The sequence below is a fragment of the Aquarana catesbeiana genome, linkage group LG01 (assembly GCF_042186555.1).
Source record: "Aquarana catesbeiana isolate 2022-GZ linkage group LG01, ASM4218655v1, whole genome shotgun sequence".
Taxonomy (NCBI): Eukaryota; Metazoa; Chordata; class Amphibia; order Anura; family Ranidae; genus Aquarana; species Aquarana catesbeiana.
Window position 1 is genome coordinate 193,549,144 of NC_133324.1, and position 16,748 is coordinate 193,565,891.

Genomic DNA, 16,748 nt, shown 5'->3' on the forward strand with positions numbered 1-16,748 from the left:
CTTACAGACCGCTAAAAAGATTGGTGTCATGCTGCTAGCTTTGCCAAGTAGCATTGGACACAGAACTATCAGATGTGAGAGCAAACAGACACAGCTCCAGGCATCCTCAGTAACCCTGGTCAAGAATGGCTGCCCTATAACTTTAAAGAGACCCTATTACTACAGGTTTATCAATACAAAAGTCACGCTGTACAAAGTGGCAATATAATTCTATATTTCTGGTTGCCCGTGTGTTACTTTTCAAGGTAGGTTGAATAACTGCTCCCACAGTGCACACACTAGGCTTGTACATCCCAGTATAGGACAAGAAGGTCAGAAAAACACAGCATGTGACAGGGAGTGTGTCTATGGGAAGGTCTGACGATTCTTCCAGACCCGCATTTGTGAGGTCAGACACTGATGTGGCTTGCAGTCTCTACTCTAATTCCTGCCAAAGGTGTTCTATTGCGTTGAGGTCAGGACTCTGTGCTGGACAGTCAAGTTCTGCTACTCCAAACTCGCTCATCCATGTCTTTTTGGACCTTGCTTGGTGCACTGGTCCAAATCATTTGGTGGAGGAGGGATTATGATGTGGGGTTGTTTATCAGGGGTTGGACTTGGTCCTTGGTTCCAGTGAAGGGAACTCTTAAGGCCTCAGCATACCAAGACATTTTGGACAATTTCATGCTCCCAACTTTGTGGGAACAGTTTGGGGGTGGCCCCTTCCTGTTCCAACATAACTGCACACCAGTGCACAAAGAATGTTCCACAAAAGACATGGATGAGCACGTTTGGGGTGGAGGAACTTGACTGGCATGCACAGAGTCCTGACCTCAACCTGATAGAACACCTTTGGAATAAATTAGAGCAGAGACTGCAAGCCAGGCCTTCTTGTCCAACATTAGTGCCTGACCTCATAAATGAGTGAAAATCTGATGCAATCTGATTTGTAGCTCCACAGACTGGACTAGAAGATTCCAGTACCAAATAACACTGCAAAATAGACTTAACTCGCATCAGTGTGAACCTAGGCTAAAAAACATTGTTGTAAGAATCTCAGATGGGCATGATCATTAGCATCATCTAGTGGCAATAATGCTCTATTTTTTCCTGAGGTATTTCTGGGAAAAATACTGCATTATTCCCACTAGATTGTGCTGATGTTCCTAGGAAATAAATGCATTAAAAAAGAGAAGGGTTCCCCCCCCCCCCCCCCCATTTTCATATTTACCTAGGTGGATGCAGCATTGGACCGCTGCTGCATCCCTGGCGCCTCTAACACAGAGCTGAGTGATCGAACACCACCGATCGCTTCTAACAGCTCCCAGAACAGAGAGTTTCTATCAGTCACAGCTCTCTGCTCTGCCCCCTCCTCGCTCACTGGAGCACTGGGCTGTGGAGGGGGTGGGAGGAGGGGGTGGGAGCAGCCGGCTCAGGCTCTCAGCGGCTAGCTGAAAGGCTAAGCCAAGTGTCAGTCCAGGGATTCAGGCAGATCCCGGATCCATGGTCATGATGATGCCGGACCGACCAACATCAGCAGAAAGTGGACTTCAGCCTGCTCTCTGCTGAAAATGGGTCACAGGAGTGCAAAATGAACCGCACCCCTGTGATCCATAGGAGAAGTACAGCCACACAAGCTATGGCTGTACATCTGCTTTAAACAAAATACAGTAAAGACTCATTGCGCCTGGTTGAACGATTAACACGTTTGCAGACCATTTATTTTTTTCTTCTGCATAGACCCACTTCTGTCTATGGAGGCTCAAAACGTTTCCCTACACAGTTCTGGAGAAAGCCCTATATCTCAATGAGACATACGCGTTAAGTTAAACGATTGACAAGTCAGATTTAAATAGAAAAATATAAATAAAAATAATCTCAACATACAGAACATACAAACAGCAAGTAAGGCAAGAAAAACCAAGCAGTCCAATTTGCTCCAACAGGGAAAAAAATCCTTCCTGATCTCCCAGAATGCAACTGGATAGTCACTGGATCATCAATCTCTGGTGGAGATGACTTAGAACTGTTAATAACCAGGTATATTCTATCCATTAGAAATTAATCCAACTTTTTTTTTTTTTTTAAATAAACCATTAACGGAGCTGGCCAAGACTAGCTCTGGAGGAAGTCTGCTCCGCATATTCACAGCTCTTACTGTGAAGATTTTCCGTATGCAGATGTTAAATATTTTTTTCCCCTCAAGCACAAAGAGTGCTCCCCTGCCCTAACCCCCAAGGTGGTGTTAAAAAGAGCCTGTGATGCTGCGTATTCAGATGCGCTTTTCAGGCGGCTTGGGAGTATACACCGCCCAAAAGATGCGGCTTGCACTCAGGCTTTCACACTGGGGAGGCTTGAGAGGCAGCTTTCGGGCATTTTTAGCGCTAAAACACCTGAAAACTACCTCAGTGTGAAAGGGGTCTAAAAAAGAGCGGGCCAAAATCCCTCCTGGAGATGTGTGCAAACCTGGTCACCAACTACAAGAAACGTCTTACCTCTGTGCGTGTCAACAAGGGTTTCTCCACCAAGTACTAAGTCATGTTTTGCTTGGGGATCAAATACCTATTTTACTCACCAATACCGCAACTCAAATTTATAGCATTTGTTTTTTGGTTGATATTTGGTCTCTATCATTTAAAATACACCTATGATAAACCCTTCATTTCTGTGCAAGTTTCCCCACTTGAATGTGCTATCCACACACACACACACACACACACACACACACACACACACACACTTGAGTCATCCAGTAAAAGGTGGCGCAACATAGCCACATGGCTCCCAACAATATTGTAAGCATTCTTCATGAGCGATACTTTCTTCAATGCACTTTAAAAAGGAGACAATCAACATCTTTATCTACATTCAAGAGTTCAGTTTTTGCAGCCTGAGTTTGCATTGACTGCTGTGCCTGCGTTTTTGCAAAAAAATAAAAAATTGCATTTTTTATTACCGTGCGATTTCCCTGTGGGTCCCGCACAAGCACTGCAATTTTACATGTGTGGGGCAGCCCCCACGCGTTTTTTCACAGAGCAGTGCATTTTCACTGTAGATGGTAACAAGAAAACGCTGCGATTCCCGCGCCCGCAGCCACACGCAGAAGTGTGAACCTAGCCTTAGACCCTCAAGGTTTTACTGCTGTGTTCCCACTGGAGAAATATTTGTTCTGGCGACACGTTGACTGAGAAGTAATGAGAAATGGGACAACTCTGACACGTTGTCCCATGAACACATACACACGTCAAGCACGAAGCCAGTTTTTATCTCATGTGACGTATTGGCCATTAATAGTCCCAATTTTCAGTGTTCAGCATAAAGAACCGTTGGTTAAACAAGACTACCATTCAATGCTGATTATTCCTAAGGAGATTAAAAACAAACTACATTTAAAAATCAAACTGCAATCAAAAGTCATAAAGATAACTACGTTCACTGGAAGAAAGCCAACAACTTCCAGAAGCCAAGAGATGCTGCAACTTACTGGAGCCGCCCTAATACTGCAGCCTGAAAGGATGATGAAGCAAAATGATGACAAAGTACTGCAAGCACTACAATGCAAAGCACCAATCAATGATGGGAAAGGACAGTTGGGCTTCTTTTCTATCCAGCAGCGTATAGAGACACATGTAACCATGACAGATCCTCACATAAAAAGGAGGCTGCATAGCAATGCCGGTACCTTCACTTCAATGGGATGCACCGGTGTCATTGTGTGTACAAAGATTACCCTGGGCAGTCATTTTATTACAATGTCAACCAGGAAGTTTAGGACCCAGAATTTATTATTGGAACTCAATGTAATATATTGCAGTGCACCAGTCCTTATACATGGCGGCTGCATTTGTTTTCTTATTTTTAGGCCACATTTACACGTTCTAAATCAGTCATGGCGTGGATACCTGCAGCCGGGCTCAGGAGTTCTGATCAGTGGCAGCCAGGAAGCATGTATGAGAGGCTAAAAGGAGCCGAGGCCCTCTACATGTATCTGCTTATCCAAGTTACCTGAGGTAAAAGTATACGTAAACCCTCACTTTAGAAAACATTTTCCCCTCCCTCTTTTTATATAAAGAGATCACAATCTCTGTTCTCAGCTACATAAGTAGCTCAGAGAGCTGAAGGAGAAACAGCAGCACACTGGTCTTCTCAGCGAGTGGCTGTGCCGGGATTGAGAGGGAGTTGACAAGTCTGATCATTGAAGGGCAGCAGGCCGAGTTCTCAGAACCGCTAGAGAACTGACCACACTGTGCTCTCATGCCTAGTGTTGTCAGTCTTTTGTATAGGAAAGCAGAGGGACTGGCAGGAACACCAGGTATTTCACATAAAGGAAGCAATACAAAGAGAACAGGATACTTTATCATAAAACTACATGGTACAGCAGCTGGGGATGCACCGAAATTTCAGCCACCGAAACATATCGGCCAAAAATGGCCATTTTGGCAAAAAGCCGAAAGAGAATTTTTGCCTATACTGAAAGGGGCTTCCTATATTGTAGAAGAGAGGAGAGCCACCGCCTGTTTGATTACAGCGCCGGGAACATCACAGCTTTCATTTCAATTGGACGGGTGATCTGTCTGTCAAAGTGCCCGGACAAGGGGGAGGGGCTGTATGTGACGGCGCGCAGCAGGGAACACACAGCTATTGAAATGAAAGCTGTGATGTTCCCGGCGCTGTAATCAAACAGGCGGCGGTGGCTCTCCTCTCCCTTCACTGGCTGCAATGGGGACACAGGCTGCACTACTGGGGACACAGGCTGGCTGCATTGATCTCCTGTACCATGCCCCCAGTCTCTGACCATTCTCCTGTACCATGCCCCCAGTCTCTGACCATCTCCTGTATAAAAATATTTTTAAAAACAGTCACTTTCGGTATCGGTGTTGTTTCGGTATCGTTTTCAGGATCAAGGAGGATTTATTTTCGGTATCGGTTTCGGCACCAAAAAACCCATTCGGTGCATCCCTAACAGCAGCCACATCAGGAATATGAAATGAGAAATAAGGCTGGGTTCAAACTAGTGTGACAAACGCTCCGACATTGGGAGCTCATGTCACATGACGTGTGAAAATCAATGTTTCCCTATGGGAGCAGCCTCAACTGGTCCGACTTTGAAAATGCTCCCTGTACTACTTTGGTCCGACTTTGATACTACTTCAGCCCATTGACTATCATTGAAGTCGGATCAAAGTCAGATCGCTGTCTTGCATGATCCGACTTTGGCATGTGACTTGTGCGCTGATGATCAGAAGATAGCGGAGGAGCCCGGCAGAAGATACCGGAGAGCGGGAGAAGAGGAAGGAAGAAGACCCCCGGAGCTGCCTAATAAATTACTTTAAAAACCTGTCTAGTGTGTTTTTTTTAATTGACACTTTTTCCCCCCCAGGTGAACGGGTAGGGGTACAATGTACCCCATACTCATTCACATAGGGTGGGGGGGCCCTTGTTAAAGAGGGCTCCTGGATTCCGATAAGCCCACCCGCAGACCAGACAACCAATGGCCAGGGTTGTCGGGAAGAGGCCCTTGTCCTCATCAACACGGGGACAAGGTGCCCCCCTGCCCCAAAGCACCCACCCCCCATGTTGAGGGCACGCGGCCTGGCACGGTTCAGGAGGGGGGGGGGGGGGGGGGACGCTTGCTTGTCCCTACCCCTTTTCCTGACCAGCCGGGCTGCGTGCTCGGATAAGGGTCTGGTATGGATTTTGGGGGGACACCCACGCCGTTTTTTCTGCTTAGGGGGTTCCCCTTAAAATCCATACCAGACCGAAGGGCCTGGTATGCTCTTGGAGGGGGAACCCATGCCAGTTTTTTTATTTAAAATTTGACGTGGAGGTCCCCCTCAAGATTCATATCACACACAGTACCTGATATTGGCGGGGATCCCAATCGGATCCCTGTTCATTAAAAGTCGAACGTATGTCGGCTCCAAGTCGCAGGGCAAACTCGGATCCAAAGTAGGGCGGCTGTTGTGTCGCACCAGTGTGAACCCAGAAGCTGATTGGTGACTATGCACAGCTGCACCAGATTCTGTGCACTGGGTTTAGAAAATCTCCCCCATGGTGTCTGCTAACCAAAGGCTGGAAGTGTAGATACAGGCTTTGAGCCTCTCAATGAGCTGTACAGGTATCTACATGTAGGATGGAAGAGGTTGCACTCATAAATTGAGATTAGTCTATAGATAACATGATTTAACACAGTCCATAACTTCAGTTCTTGATATGCACCACAGTGAGTTCACACATAATGAAGAAAGTGTCCAACACGCTAAAGCGTTTCGGCAGCACTGCCCATTCATGTGGTATACACCACTCCCGCACTGCCCCATAGATGCTGCTTGCATATCTTTTTTTTCCCGTCTTGCAAGCGCACCACCCCAGTGTAAAAGCATTCGGGCTTTCACATTGGGGTGACATGAGAGGTGCTTTTTAGGCACTTTATATGCGCTATTTTTAATGCTAAAACACCCCATGTGAAAGGGGTCTTATAGTTAAAGATTTATTGAACAAGCTGAAGTTAGAAGCCGATTGGCTACCATGTACAGCTGCACCAGATTCTGCACTCTCCAGTAAATCAAACCCTCTGTACTGCACATCAAATAAACCACACGCAGTGCGACATAATGAAGAGATGTGCCAAAATAAGACCATGTGTGACAATTCGCATTCCAACAACCACCAATATTACTTTGTGTCTTTTCTGTTCTGAAAAGTCTGGTCACACGTCCAGTTTTAGGGTCCAGTTACCCCACAATCTGTATCAGAATTTAGAAGCTGCCAAGTTCAGTTGGTCTTCAACCTCCCTCTCCTGAACGCAGAAGAATCGCATGGAGGATAGGAATGTTTTGACTGCCGGCAGGAAACCGCTGGAAAAAAAAAAAGTCACAGCTTTCTTGCGTTACCCACGACTGTTGTAAATGACGGCCAAGTGTACATTAAGCATTAGAGTGCCCCCACTGGATGAAGGAGCACAGGGTGCACATTTGGGCAGCAGCATTGTCAGTCTGGGGGACAGGGAACGTGTTAGGATGCACTAGCAGATTTAAATACACTGACAAGTTGAAGTCAAACTGTAGCAAATACTTTATCAGCTTTTACAGGAAATACTGTATTTATAGGCGTATAACACGCACTTTTTTCCCCTTCAAATCAGGGGAAAAAAAAAAAATCGCAGGTGCGTGTTATACGCCGATCCCCTGCTGTCAGATCTAAAAAAAAAAATCGCCGACAGCGATTTGAAAATGGCGACGCAATACACAGTGCCGCTCCTCGGCTCTTCTCGGCCACTTTCGGCTTCACTCGAGCGCCGCCCGAACCTAGCCGAGTGTACTCGGCTAGGTTCGGATAGCTCCACTCACCGTCACGCCGTGGAGCCGAAAGTGAACGAGAGCCGCCGAGAAGAGCCGAGGACCGGTGTCTTGCCGAATAAGTTCCTTCGGCGGATAGGTTCCCCCCCTGTACTGCGCAGCGCCTGCGCAGTACGTACTACTCTCGGCCGCCGGAGAAAGCCGAAGCTCAAACGCTTCAATCAGCTGTACACGGCGCCTGCGCTCTGAGTCCAGGTTCCTTCCCCACTATCCAAGTGGACCTAGAGGGGGAATCTAAAAGTGCCGAGCGCAGCGAGGCCGTGCCCGAAGCGTGGCGAGCGAAGCGAGCCCGCGAGGGGCCCTCTTACAGGCGCCGTGTACAGCTGATTTTCAGCTGTTCCGCTTCGGCTATTTCCGCCGGATTCTACTGCGCATGCGCAGTAGAGGGGGGAACTAATCCGCCGAGCGGAACTTTCTCGGCAGAACACCGGCTCTGTGTATTTCGGCGCCGGCGGCGCCATTTTCAAATCGCGGTCGGCGATTTTGAAGCTCAGCGAGTGGCAAGGCTGCACTGATGGGCATTTAAATGTAAGTTTTTTCCCCCTTCAACTTCCCTCCCAAAAGTTTTTTTTTTTCCCTAATATTCCCTCCTAAATTGGGGTGCGTGTTATATGCCGATAAATACGGTAGTTTTTTTTTTCCTTTTTGGGATAAAAGGTTTTACATAAGACGGATCATCATAAGCACCCCTGCTAGGGTTAAATGGTTTATTCTAATCAATACAGCTGCAGGAGTGCTTTTTCCTTCTTCAAAAGAACAATGACTTACTGGATCACTAGGGGAAAAAAAGAAAAGTGAAGAAAACCTAAAAACTAATACAACCATCACATCTAAGAATTGGTAAGCTGCAATATTTATTCATTTCATGTACTTATATAGCGCTGTCAATATATATATTGTACATTCACATCAGTCCCTACCCTCAAGGAGCTTACAATCCAAGGTCCCTATCTCACATTCATACTAGGGACAATTTAGACAGGATCTGATTTACATACCAGCATGTCTTTGGAGTGTGGGAGGAAACCGGAGTACCCGGAGGAAACCCACACAGGCACAGGGAGAACATGCAAACTCCAGGCAGATGGTGTCATGGTCAGGATTCGAACCAGCGACCCTTCTTACTGCTAAACCTGCCTGCAGTCTATCCCCAGCACTGATGGGGCAATCAGTGACAGTGCAGTTTATATGGGGGGGTGAAGGATAGAGCCCATGATTCGGGATCATGCCCTCCTCCATAGGGATCACACCCTTCTCCTCCATAGGGATCATGCCCTCCTCCATAGGGATCACACCCTTCTCCTCCTCCATAGGTGTAATATCCATGCCCTCCTCCTCCATAGGGGGATCCATGCCCTCCTCCTCCATAGGGATCTCCTGCACTCTGTCCAGGTGCTGAGATCACAAGACCGGCCGGATGAGTGGAGTGTGCGGGGAGAGGCCAGCCTGGGCTCCTCTATCACATCCTATATACACACACACGGGGACACCGGCTACACCACACCCACGTGTAATCCATGGATCGCCCCCCACATCACCCACCTTGCGGTCTCCAGCCTCGGGGCTCTGTGGTTCCCCCATCTCCGATATAGACTAAGCAGCCAACACACAGCTGTACGATAGTCCCAGGAAGCGGCCAGCCAGCAGCTGCGATCCAAGTCCCGGCTATGTTATATCTCTGTGATACTGAGAGCTCTACTCCTCACTCTGTATTGTTAGCAGTCCAGCCAGCCGCAATCAAGCCGGAACACGCAACCACTCCCATAGTAGGCGGGGCTAAGCCACACCGGCGTGAAGAAGTGAACTAGAGCGCGTCTATTGGCGAAACAATGCGAAGGGGTGTGGTCGGCACCTCGTAGCGGGGCGGGGCTTCTGAGGAAACCACAAAAGATACAAGATTGGGTGATCGCGGCAGGTGGACGGTGTGCTAATGATTGGAAGGTGTGACGGTTACCATGGTGACACCGCTACACCCCACCACCCCACCACGTGGTCCTGACACCCCAGAGAGCGGGGATAATGTGATCTGCTTGGTAGAGAAGACCTGACACTTCTCCTGGGCTCACTGGGTGTCAGAGACATCATCCAGAGCCGTCCTAATGGACATCAGTGAAAGCCCATGTATTGGGGCGTGTTGTAGAGGTGATCCAGGGAGAGCATCAGTGGGATCATCTTCCATAGTCTATTCCTTGTAATCGAATGTTGTCTGATGAGCACATTGTACCAATACAAACAGCACAATTCATCCAGGCCTTTGTCTGATTCTTTTATTTACATGTAACAATCAGTATTTTTTTGTTAGAAAATTACATAGAACCCCCCCCCCAACATTAGCTTTTTTGTTAAAGCAGAGGCCCTAGAGAATAAATTGGTGGGTTTTGCAATTTTTTTTATATGATATGGTATTTGCACAGTGGTTTTTCAAATGCAAGTTTTCGGGAAAAATACACGTGTTCGAATTATAATGCAAAAAAAAAAAACCAATACAAAAAATACACTGACAAACTGAAGTCAAACTGCAGCAAGTACTTTATAAGCATTTTTTTTTTTACAAGAAAACTTTATAAGCATTTACGGCAAATGTTTTTTCCCCTTCTGTCCAACTCTTTTTTTTTTTTTTTTTAAAAACATAACATTCAAAAGGACTCAACATATAAAAAAATACATCCATAACCACTACATGTTTACATAACACATTACATTTAACATTCCTGAAGTAAAAGTCATACCTTATTAGGTCTATATTTCTTACTCTAAAATTCCCCACTCCCGAAATCCAACTTTTACTATTTATACAATTTCTACTATCTCTATTTCTATTCTAACTTCTACAGAGGGGGGCAGAGAGAGAGGCAGAGGCAAAAAAAAAAATCTTTTTTTAATTTTTTTTTTTTAATAAAAAATAAATAAGGAGAAGGGAAGGGGGAGAGGGGGACAAAAACTTGTCCCAACTATAAATTCCCAATCTTATTGTCTCAGTGCTTCTAAATTGTTTTGGCTCTATACACCACCACAATGGATTTGAAATGAAACAAACAAGATGTCCTTTAACTGCAGACTTTCAGCTTTAATTTGAGGGTATTTACATCCAAATCAGGTGAACGGTGTAGGAATTACAATAGTTTGTATATGCTTCGGGTCATTGTCCATCTGCACTGTGAAGCGCCGTCCAATGAGTTCTGAAGCATTTTGCTGAATATGAGCAGATAATATTGCTCGAAACACTTCAGAATTCATCCTGCTGCTTTTGTCAGAAGTCACATCATCAATAAATACAAGAGAACCAGTTCCATTGGCAGCCATACATGCCCACGCCATGACACTACCACCACCATGCTTCACTAATGAGGTGGTATGCTTTGGATCATGAGAAGTTCTTTATTTCTCCATACTCTTCTCTTCCCATCACTCTGGTATAAGTTGATCTTGGTCTCATCTGTCCATAGGATGTTGTTCCAGAGCTGTGAAGGCTTTTTTAGATGTTTGGCAAACTCTAATCTGGCCTTTCTGTTTTTGAGGCTCACCAATGGTTTACATCTTGTGGTGAACCCTCTGTATTCACTCTGGTGAAGTCTTCTCTTGATTGTTGACTTTGACACACATACACCTACCTCCTGGAGAGTGTTCTTGATCTGGCCAACTGTTGTGAAGGGTGTTTTCTTCACCAGGGAAAGAATTCTTTGGTCATCCACCACAGTTGTTTTCCATGGCCTTCTGGGTCTTTTGGTGTTGCTGAGCTCACCGGTGCGTTCTTTCTTTTTAAGGATGTTCCAAACAGTTGATTTGGCCACACCTAATGTTTTTGCTATCTCTCTGATGAGTTTGTTTTGTTTTTTCAGCCTAATGATGGCTTGCTTCACTGATAGTGACAGCTCTTTGGATCTCATATTGAGAGTTGACAGCAACAGATTCCAAATGCAAATAGCACAATTGAAATTAACTCTGGACCTTTTATCTGCTGCTTGTAAATGGGATAATGAGGGAATAACACACACCTGGCCATGGAACAGCTGAGCAGCCAATTGTCCCATTACCTTTGGTCCTTTAAAAAGTGGAAGGCACATATACAAACTGTTGTAATTCCTACACCGTTCACCTGATTTGGATGTAAATACCCTCAAATTAAAGCTGAAAGTCTGCAGTTAAAGCACATCTTGTTTGTTTCATTTCAAATCCATTGCGGTGGTGTATAGAGCCAAAAAGATTAGAATTGTGTTGATGTCCCAATATTTATGGACCTGACTGTACTTCTGTTTGTTTAAACTCCTACCATCCTCTCCAAATTCCATAGAATCTTTGTCTAAGATCATTTTGTAAAGATATCAGTTCTTCCATCAATCTAATTTTATCCACCTCTCTGAACCAATCCTTTATTAGTGGAGTTTTCTTTGATTTTCATTGTCTCGGCATTTAATAGATACGGTACTACTGCTGTTCTATATTTCTTCCTTGGCCTTTCCATAGCGTGGAACAAACACTGCCATGGATCCTGCCCAAGCTCAACCCCACTGATCTTTTTAATAATTTTCAGTATCTCTCTCCAGAAAGGTTGGATCCCAGTGCATTGCCACCATATATGAGCATGTGTGCCCTTCAACCCACACTACCTCCAACATAACGATGATATCTCTGGATTAATCTTATGAAGTTTTGTTGGGACATAATACCATATTGTTAACAATTTATAGTTCATTTCTTTTATTCTTGTATCTATTGACGTGGAGGGTACATAATCCATGACTTTATGTTTCATTTGCTCTGATATGGTTTGGTCTAATTCAATTTCCCAACTCTCTAGAAGGCGTGAGGGCCCCAATCCCGGGGGAGAGATCAGCATCCCATATATATTAGATGTTCCATGACCCCTTATCCCCCCTTTGTCCAGTAAGCTTTCCCATGGAGTAAGCTCCTTGATGGAGCGAAGGAGTTTTGGGAGGGTGTCTACAAAATGTTGAAGTTGCCTATATCTCCACATAACCCATGGTGATTCCCCGTATCTCTCTCGTAGTTCACATATTGAGCAGAGAACATTTCCATTCATAACATCTTTTAATCTTAAACTATCCAAGAATGACCACCTCAGGTATAACTTATTCTCCTTCCCTGGTGGGATATAATTTGTACCCGAGAGGGGTATCAATGAACTGTTATTTTGCCATAGCCTGGTTTTAAACAGGCTATCCCATGCTCTTAAGGTTTCCTTTGTTATTTGAGCCACATCTCCGGGGAGGTCCCTGTACTGCCTTGGTGCCCACATTATTTGACTTGGATGTCTTTCACTAAAATTTTCTTCCAATGAAACACATTTTATCTGAGAGGCACCATAGACCCAGTCGATCGTCCTCTGTAACACCTCATAGTACCTCTCAAAATCTGGAAGGTATAGTCCCCCTTTGGACCGCTGCCTTGTCAAAGACCAAGAGGAGATACGTTCTTTCCTATCTTTCCATATAAATTTTCCAACCAACATCCCAAGAGTCTTAAAATAGGCGCTCGGGGTGTTTATCAGGAGAGTCTGAAACACATACAGACCCCTCGGCAGTGTCACCATCTTAATCACGTTTATCCTACCAAACCATGACAATTTATTTACCAGATATCCCTTCAGATCTTGCTTAATTTTATTTAATAAAGGTAAATAATTATCCTGGTAAAATCTGCTTCCAAAGTAGACAAAAGCATACCAAGGTACTTTAGGCCTCTACGCTTCCAAGCAAACAGATACTGGGATTTAAGATCTCTGCATTCTGCTAAAGGGATAGAAATGTTCAATATCTCCGTCTTCTCTTTATTGATCTTTAAATTTGAAATTTCTCCATACTATTCAAACTCTGACATTGCCCCACATGCCCCACTGTTGGTGTCAGTCTGTCGAATACTGCCTCATGTCTGTTGGAGGAATACTGCCCCAAGGGCCAGATAAAGGCAAGCAAAGGGCCGCATTTGGCCCCTGGGCTGCAGTTTGGAGACCACCGGCTTAGAGGGAAGGACAATTTCATGAAAAATTTATTTCAGGAAAATTAAGTAGTGGATGTGTAGGGATTATTTTGGAGATTATTGATTAGTGTCACTTTAACTGCAGTATAGTTTGCAGGAGGGTTCAGGACCTGCGTGATCTGTCCGGCAGGGATGCCTGGATTGCAAGGATTCTAAGGATTATAAATCCTTTGAAAGATAAAATACAGGTTGCATGTGTATTCATGGGTGCATTCACCTGGAGTTTGGCTTTCGATCCAATCTTTGAGACTGATATGTATCTTCCCCATTCTACCATAACTGGATTGTGTGTGCTGACCAAGGGATACTGTGGCTGCTGAACAAACATGACTAGAATGAAAACGATAAATAAATCATAGTATTTTTCTTTTGCTGACACATAATACCGTATTAGTCCATGTGACCTACAAAGCAAGATGAAGACTGCCGTTGTAGCATGAAATTACACACCTTTGAAGGTTTCTGGGAACATAATCCTGTAGCAACTCCAGTGATGGAGTTCCTTTGTGTTTATAAGGACAGTCATACAAGAGAGGTAACCATATAAACTCTACATAATACTAAAGCTGAAACAAAAGCAGTACTGTATATTACAGTCTAGTTTACACTTCTTTTTTTTAGTTAAAGCTAAACTCTGGGGGAAAAAGTTTTTTCTGCCAAAAAGAAATTACCTGTAATGATAGGTGTCCCATTACTGGCTGCCGCTATGTTAAACTTCTACTTTCATGCAACCCGGACACCACTATAACAGCCGAACGTCCAGCGCAGAATTTTACAGTCCTGGCTTGACTACTCTGAATAAAGTAAGTCAACTCACCATATACCTCCATTCACAAAATGTCTTGAACTCCTTTCACAAATATCAAGGGAATGTGTGATTGGAGGAGGGGAGATTGTGGAGTTTATCTGCACCGCCCTCCAATCACAAAATGCCTTGCATTCTGTGAACATTTTGTGAATAGAGGAGGTAACAGCGAGCAACCCACTATTACAGGTCATTTATGTTTACATGGCAAAAACAGTTCAGCTTTAACATGATGGAAAAAGCTGACTGGTAAGCAATGTTACCTTTTCTGACAAAAAACTAAAACTGATTGTAGATAAGCCTTCATAGGAGTCAAAGGTTTCTCCTATTACAGAAAGTGAGTTAAGGAGACTTCCTCTAATGGAAAGTCCACTCCATCAGAGTAAAGGTTTCCATTAGCTGTTTACTTCTGATCATTCAACATACAGTTAAAAGCTAACAATGGTATTTAATAGAATTAGTCTAATCCATTATCAGAAAAACTCCCAGAGACACATCTAAGGTAGACGGACACTGCAGACACAAAAACACATCTAAATAGATTGCTGTTTCTTTATGCAGACAATATATTGATAAGTTATTCTATAACAAAGCAAGGTGCGGCAATCTACTATCATTCTGAATATACTGCTGAAGCCCAATTCTGGGCACGAAAGAAAAACGGAAAATTGTATACTCACCTTTCCGTAATTTTCCTTTCCTGACGCCTCTCCATGGCAGCACACACTGGGTTGTGACTCCGCCCCCACAACCTGACAGGATTGGTTAGCTATAAGTTTGAAGGGGAGACACCCCGCTGCATTCTCTGTAAATATATCACCATAAAACGGGGTGGGAATCTGTGTGCTGCCATGGAGAGGCGTCAGGAAAGGAAAATTACGGAAAGGTGAGTATACAATTTTCCATTTTCCTGACGCCTCCATGGCAGCACACACTGGGAAATAACTCGCCAGTCGGGTGGGTGCAAGAAAATAATATTTATTCCTTATAATGCGGAAGAATTGGCTCTAACAACAGATCTACCGAAGTCTGCCATAGCCAAGTGAGCAGAATCTACTCTATAGTGAGAAATGAAAGTATGTCTGGAGGACCAAGTTGCTGCTTTGCAAATCGTCTCCGGTGAAACCCTGCAATACGCTGCCCAGGAGGTAGCCACTGCCCTGGTCGAGTGTGCCCTGATGCCTTCAGGAATTGCCATATGATGCATGGAGTATGCCTTCTTGATGGACTTGACTAACCAGGAGGCGATAGTACGTGAAGTAGCCGCTTGACCTCGTCTGTTCCCATGTGGAATGACCATGAGGGTATCCGTCTTCCTAAAAGAATTTGTAGCCGCCAGGTAACTAATGATGGTAGTTTTAACATCCAGAGGATGAGGTTCACCCTGATCATTAGTGAAGGATGGTAAGACAATATCTTGGTTGTAGTGGAAGGAAGTTGCTACCTTCGGGATGAAGTGGTCTGAAGGTCTTAGTACTACCTTATCAGGAAAGAATACTAAGTAAGGTTCTGATGCCATCAGTGCTTGGATCTCAGACACCCTCTTTGCTGATGTAATTGCAATGAGAAAAGACAGTTTTAGAGTCAGATCCCACAGAGATATTGATTCAGATGGAGTAAAAGGAGGATTGGTGAAGGCCTCGAGAACTACGGAGAGATCCCATGATGGAAAAACTGGTTTCTTAGGAGGTTTGATTTTTAGGCAGGCTCTCAGGAATTGGATAACCAGCGGATGTAATGCCCATCTGGTGCCTGTTTTGGCCGACAAGGCGGATACTCGTACCTTAAGGGTACTTGAACTTAGACCTTTGTTGATTCCTGACTGGAGGAACTCTAGGATTTGAGAAGGTTCTGGAGCAATAGGATCCCATCCCTTCTGCTGCGCCATTGTAAAGAATTGGTTCCAAATTCTTGTATAGGTGGTGTTGGTGGTACTTTTCCTGGCTTACATCAGAGTCGATATTACTTCCTGTGAGCAGCCTTGTTCCCTTAACCTAACCCTTTCAACTTCCATGCCGTCAGATGCAACTTCTCTGGAGCTGGATGTAGAAATTGGCCTTGAAATAGCAAATCCGGAGTTACCGGAAGAAGGATTGGAGGTTGAAGGCTGAGCTGCAATAGGGTCGTGAACCATGGTCTTCTCGGCCAAAGAGGGATTACCGCGATTACCGTGGCTGAAGATCTCCGAAGCCTGGACAGGAATCTCGCAATTAACGGAGTTGGCGGGAATATGTACCCCAACTTGAAGTTCCAGGGGTGAATTAGACAATCTATCCCTTCGGCTGAAGGGAAAGATGCTCTGGATAGAAACCTCGGACATTTCGTATTCGCAGGAGTGGCTGCTAAGTCGATCTCTGGCACTCCCCATGTCTCCGTGAGAAGAGAAAAGGCCTGGAGACTCAGGGACCATTCGTTGTTCGAAAGAGTCTCTCGACTCAGGTAATCGGCTAACATGTTCTGTGCCGCAGGAACATATCTTGCTTTTAAATCTGCTAGGTGTGCCTGTGCCCATTCCAAGATAGGACGGACTTCCTCCATCAGTGTGAGACTCTTGGTACCCCCTTGCCTCTGGATGTAGGACACTGCCACCTTGTTGTCCATCCGAATAA

The 16,748-nt window shown here is 44.9% G+C and overlaps 1 protein-coding gene across 3 annotated transcripts in view; it reads right to left on the reverse strand.

The window, feature by feature from the left end:
* TRIM36 (tripartite motif containing 36) overlaps positions 1-16,748 on the reverse strand; it is a 145,360-nt gene that overhangs the window by 76,851 nt on the left and 51,761 nt on the right. Inside the window, exon 1 of one of the 3 annotated variants that reach the window (XM_073624637.1) lies at positions 8,880-9,103. The exons of the other annotated variants lie outside the window; for them this stretch is intronic. Coding sequence (XP_073480738.1) covers positions 8,880-8,918 — 39 coding nt within the window. The 5' untranslated portion in view covers positions 8,919-9,103. Of the gene's footprint in view, positions 1-8,879; positions 9,104-16,748 lie in introns of those variants that run through there. 3 annotated transcript variants of the gene reach the window in all.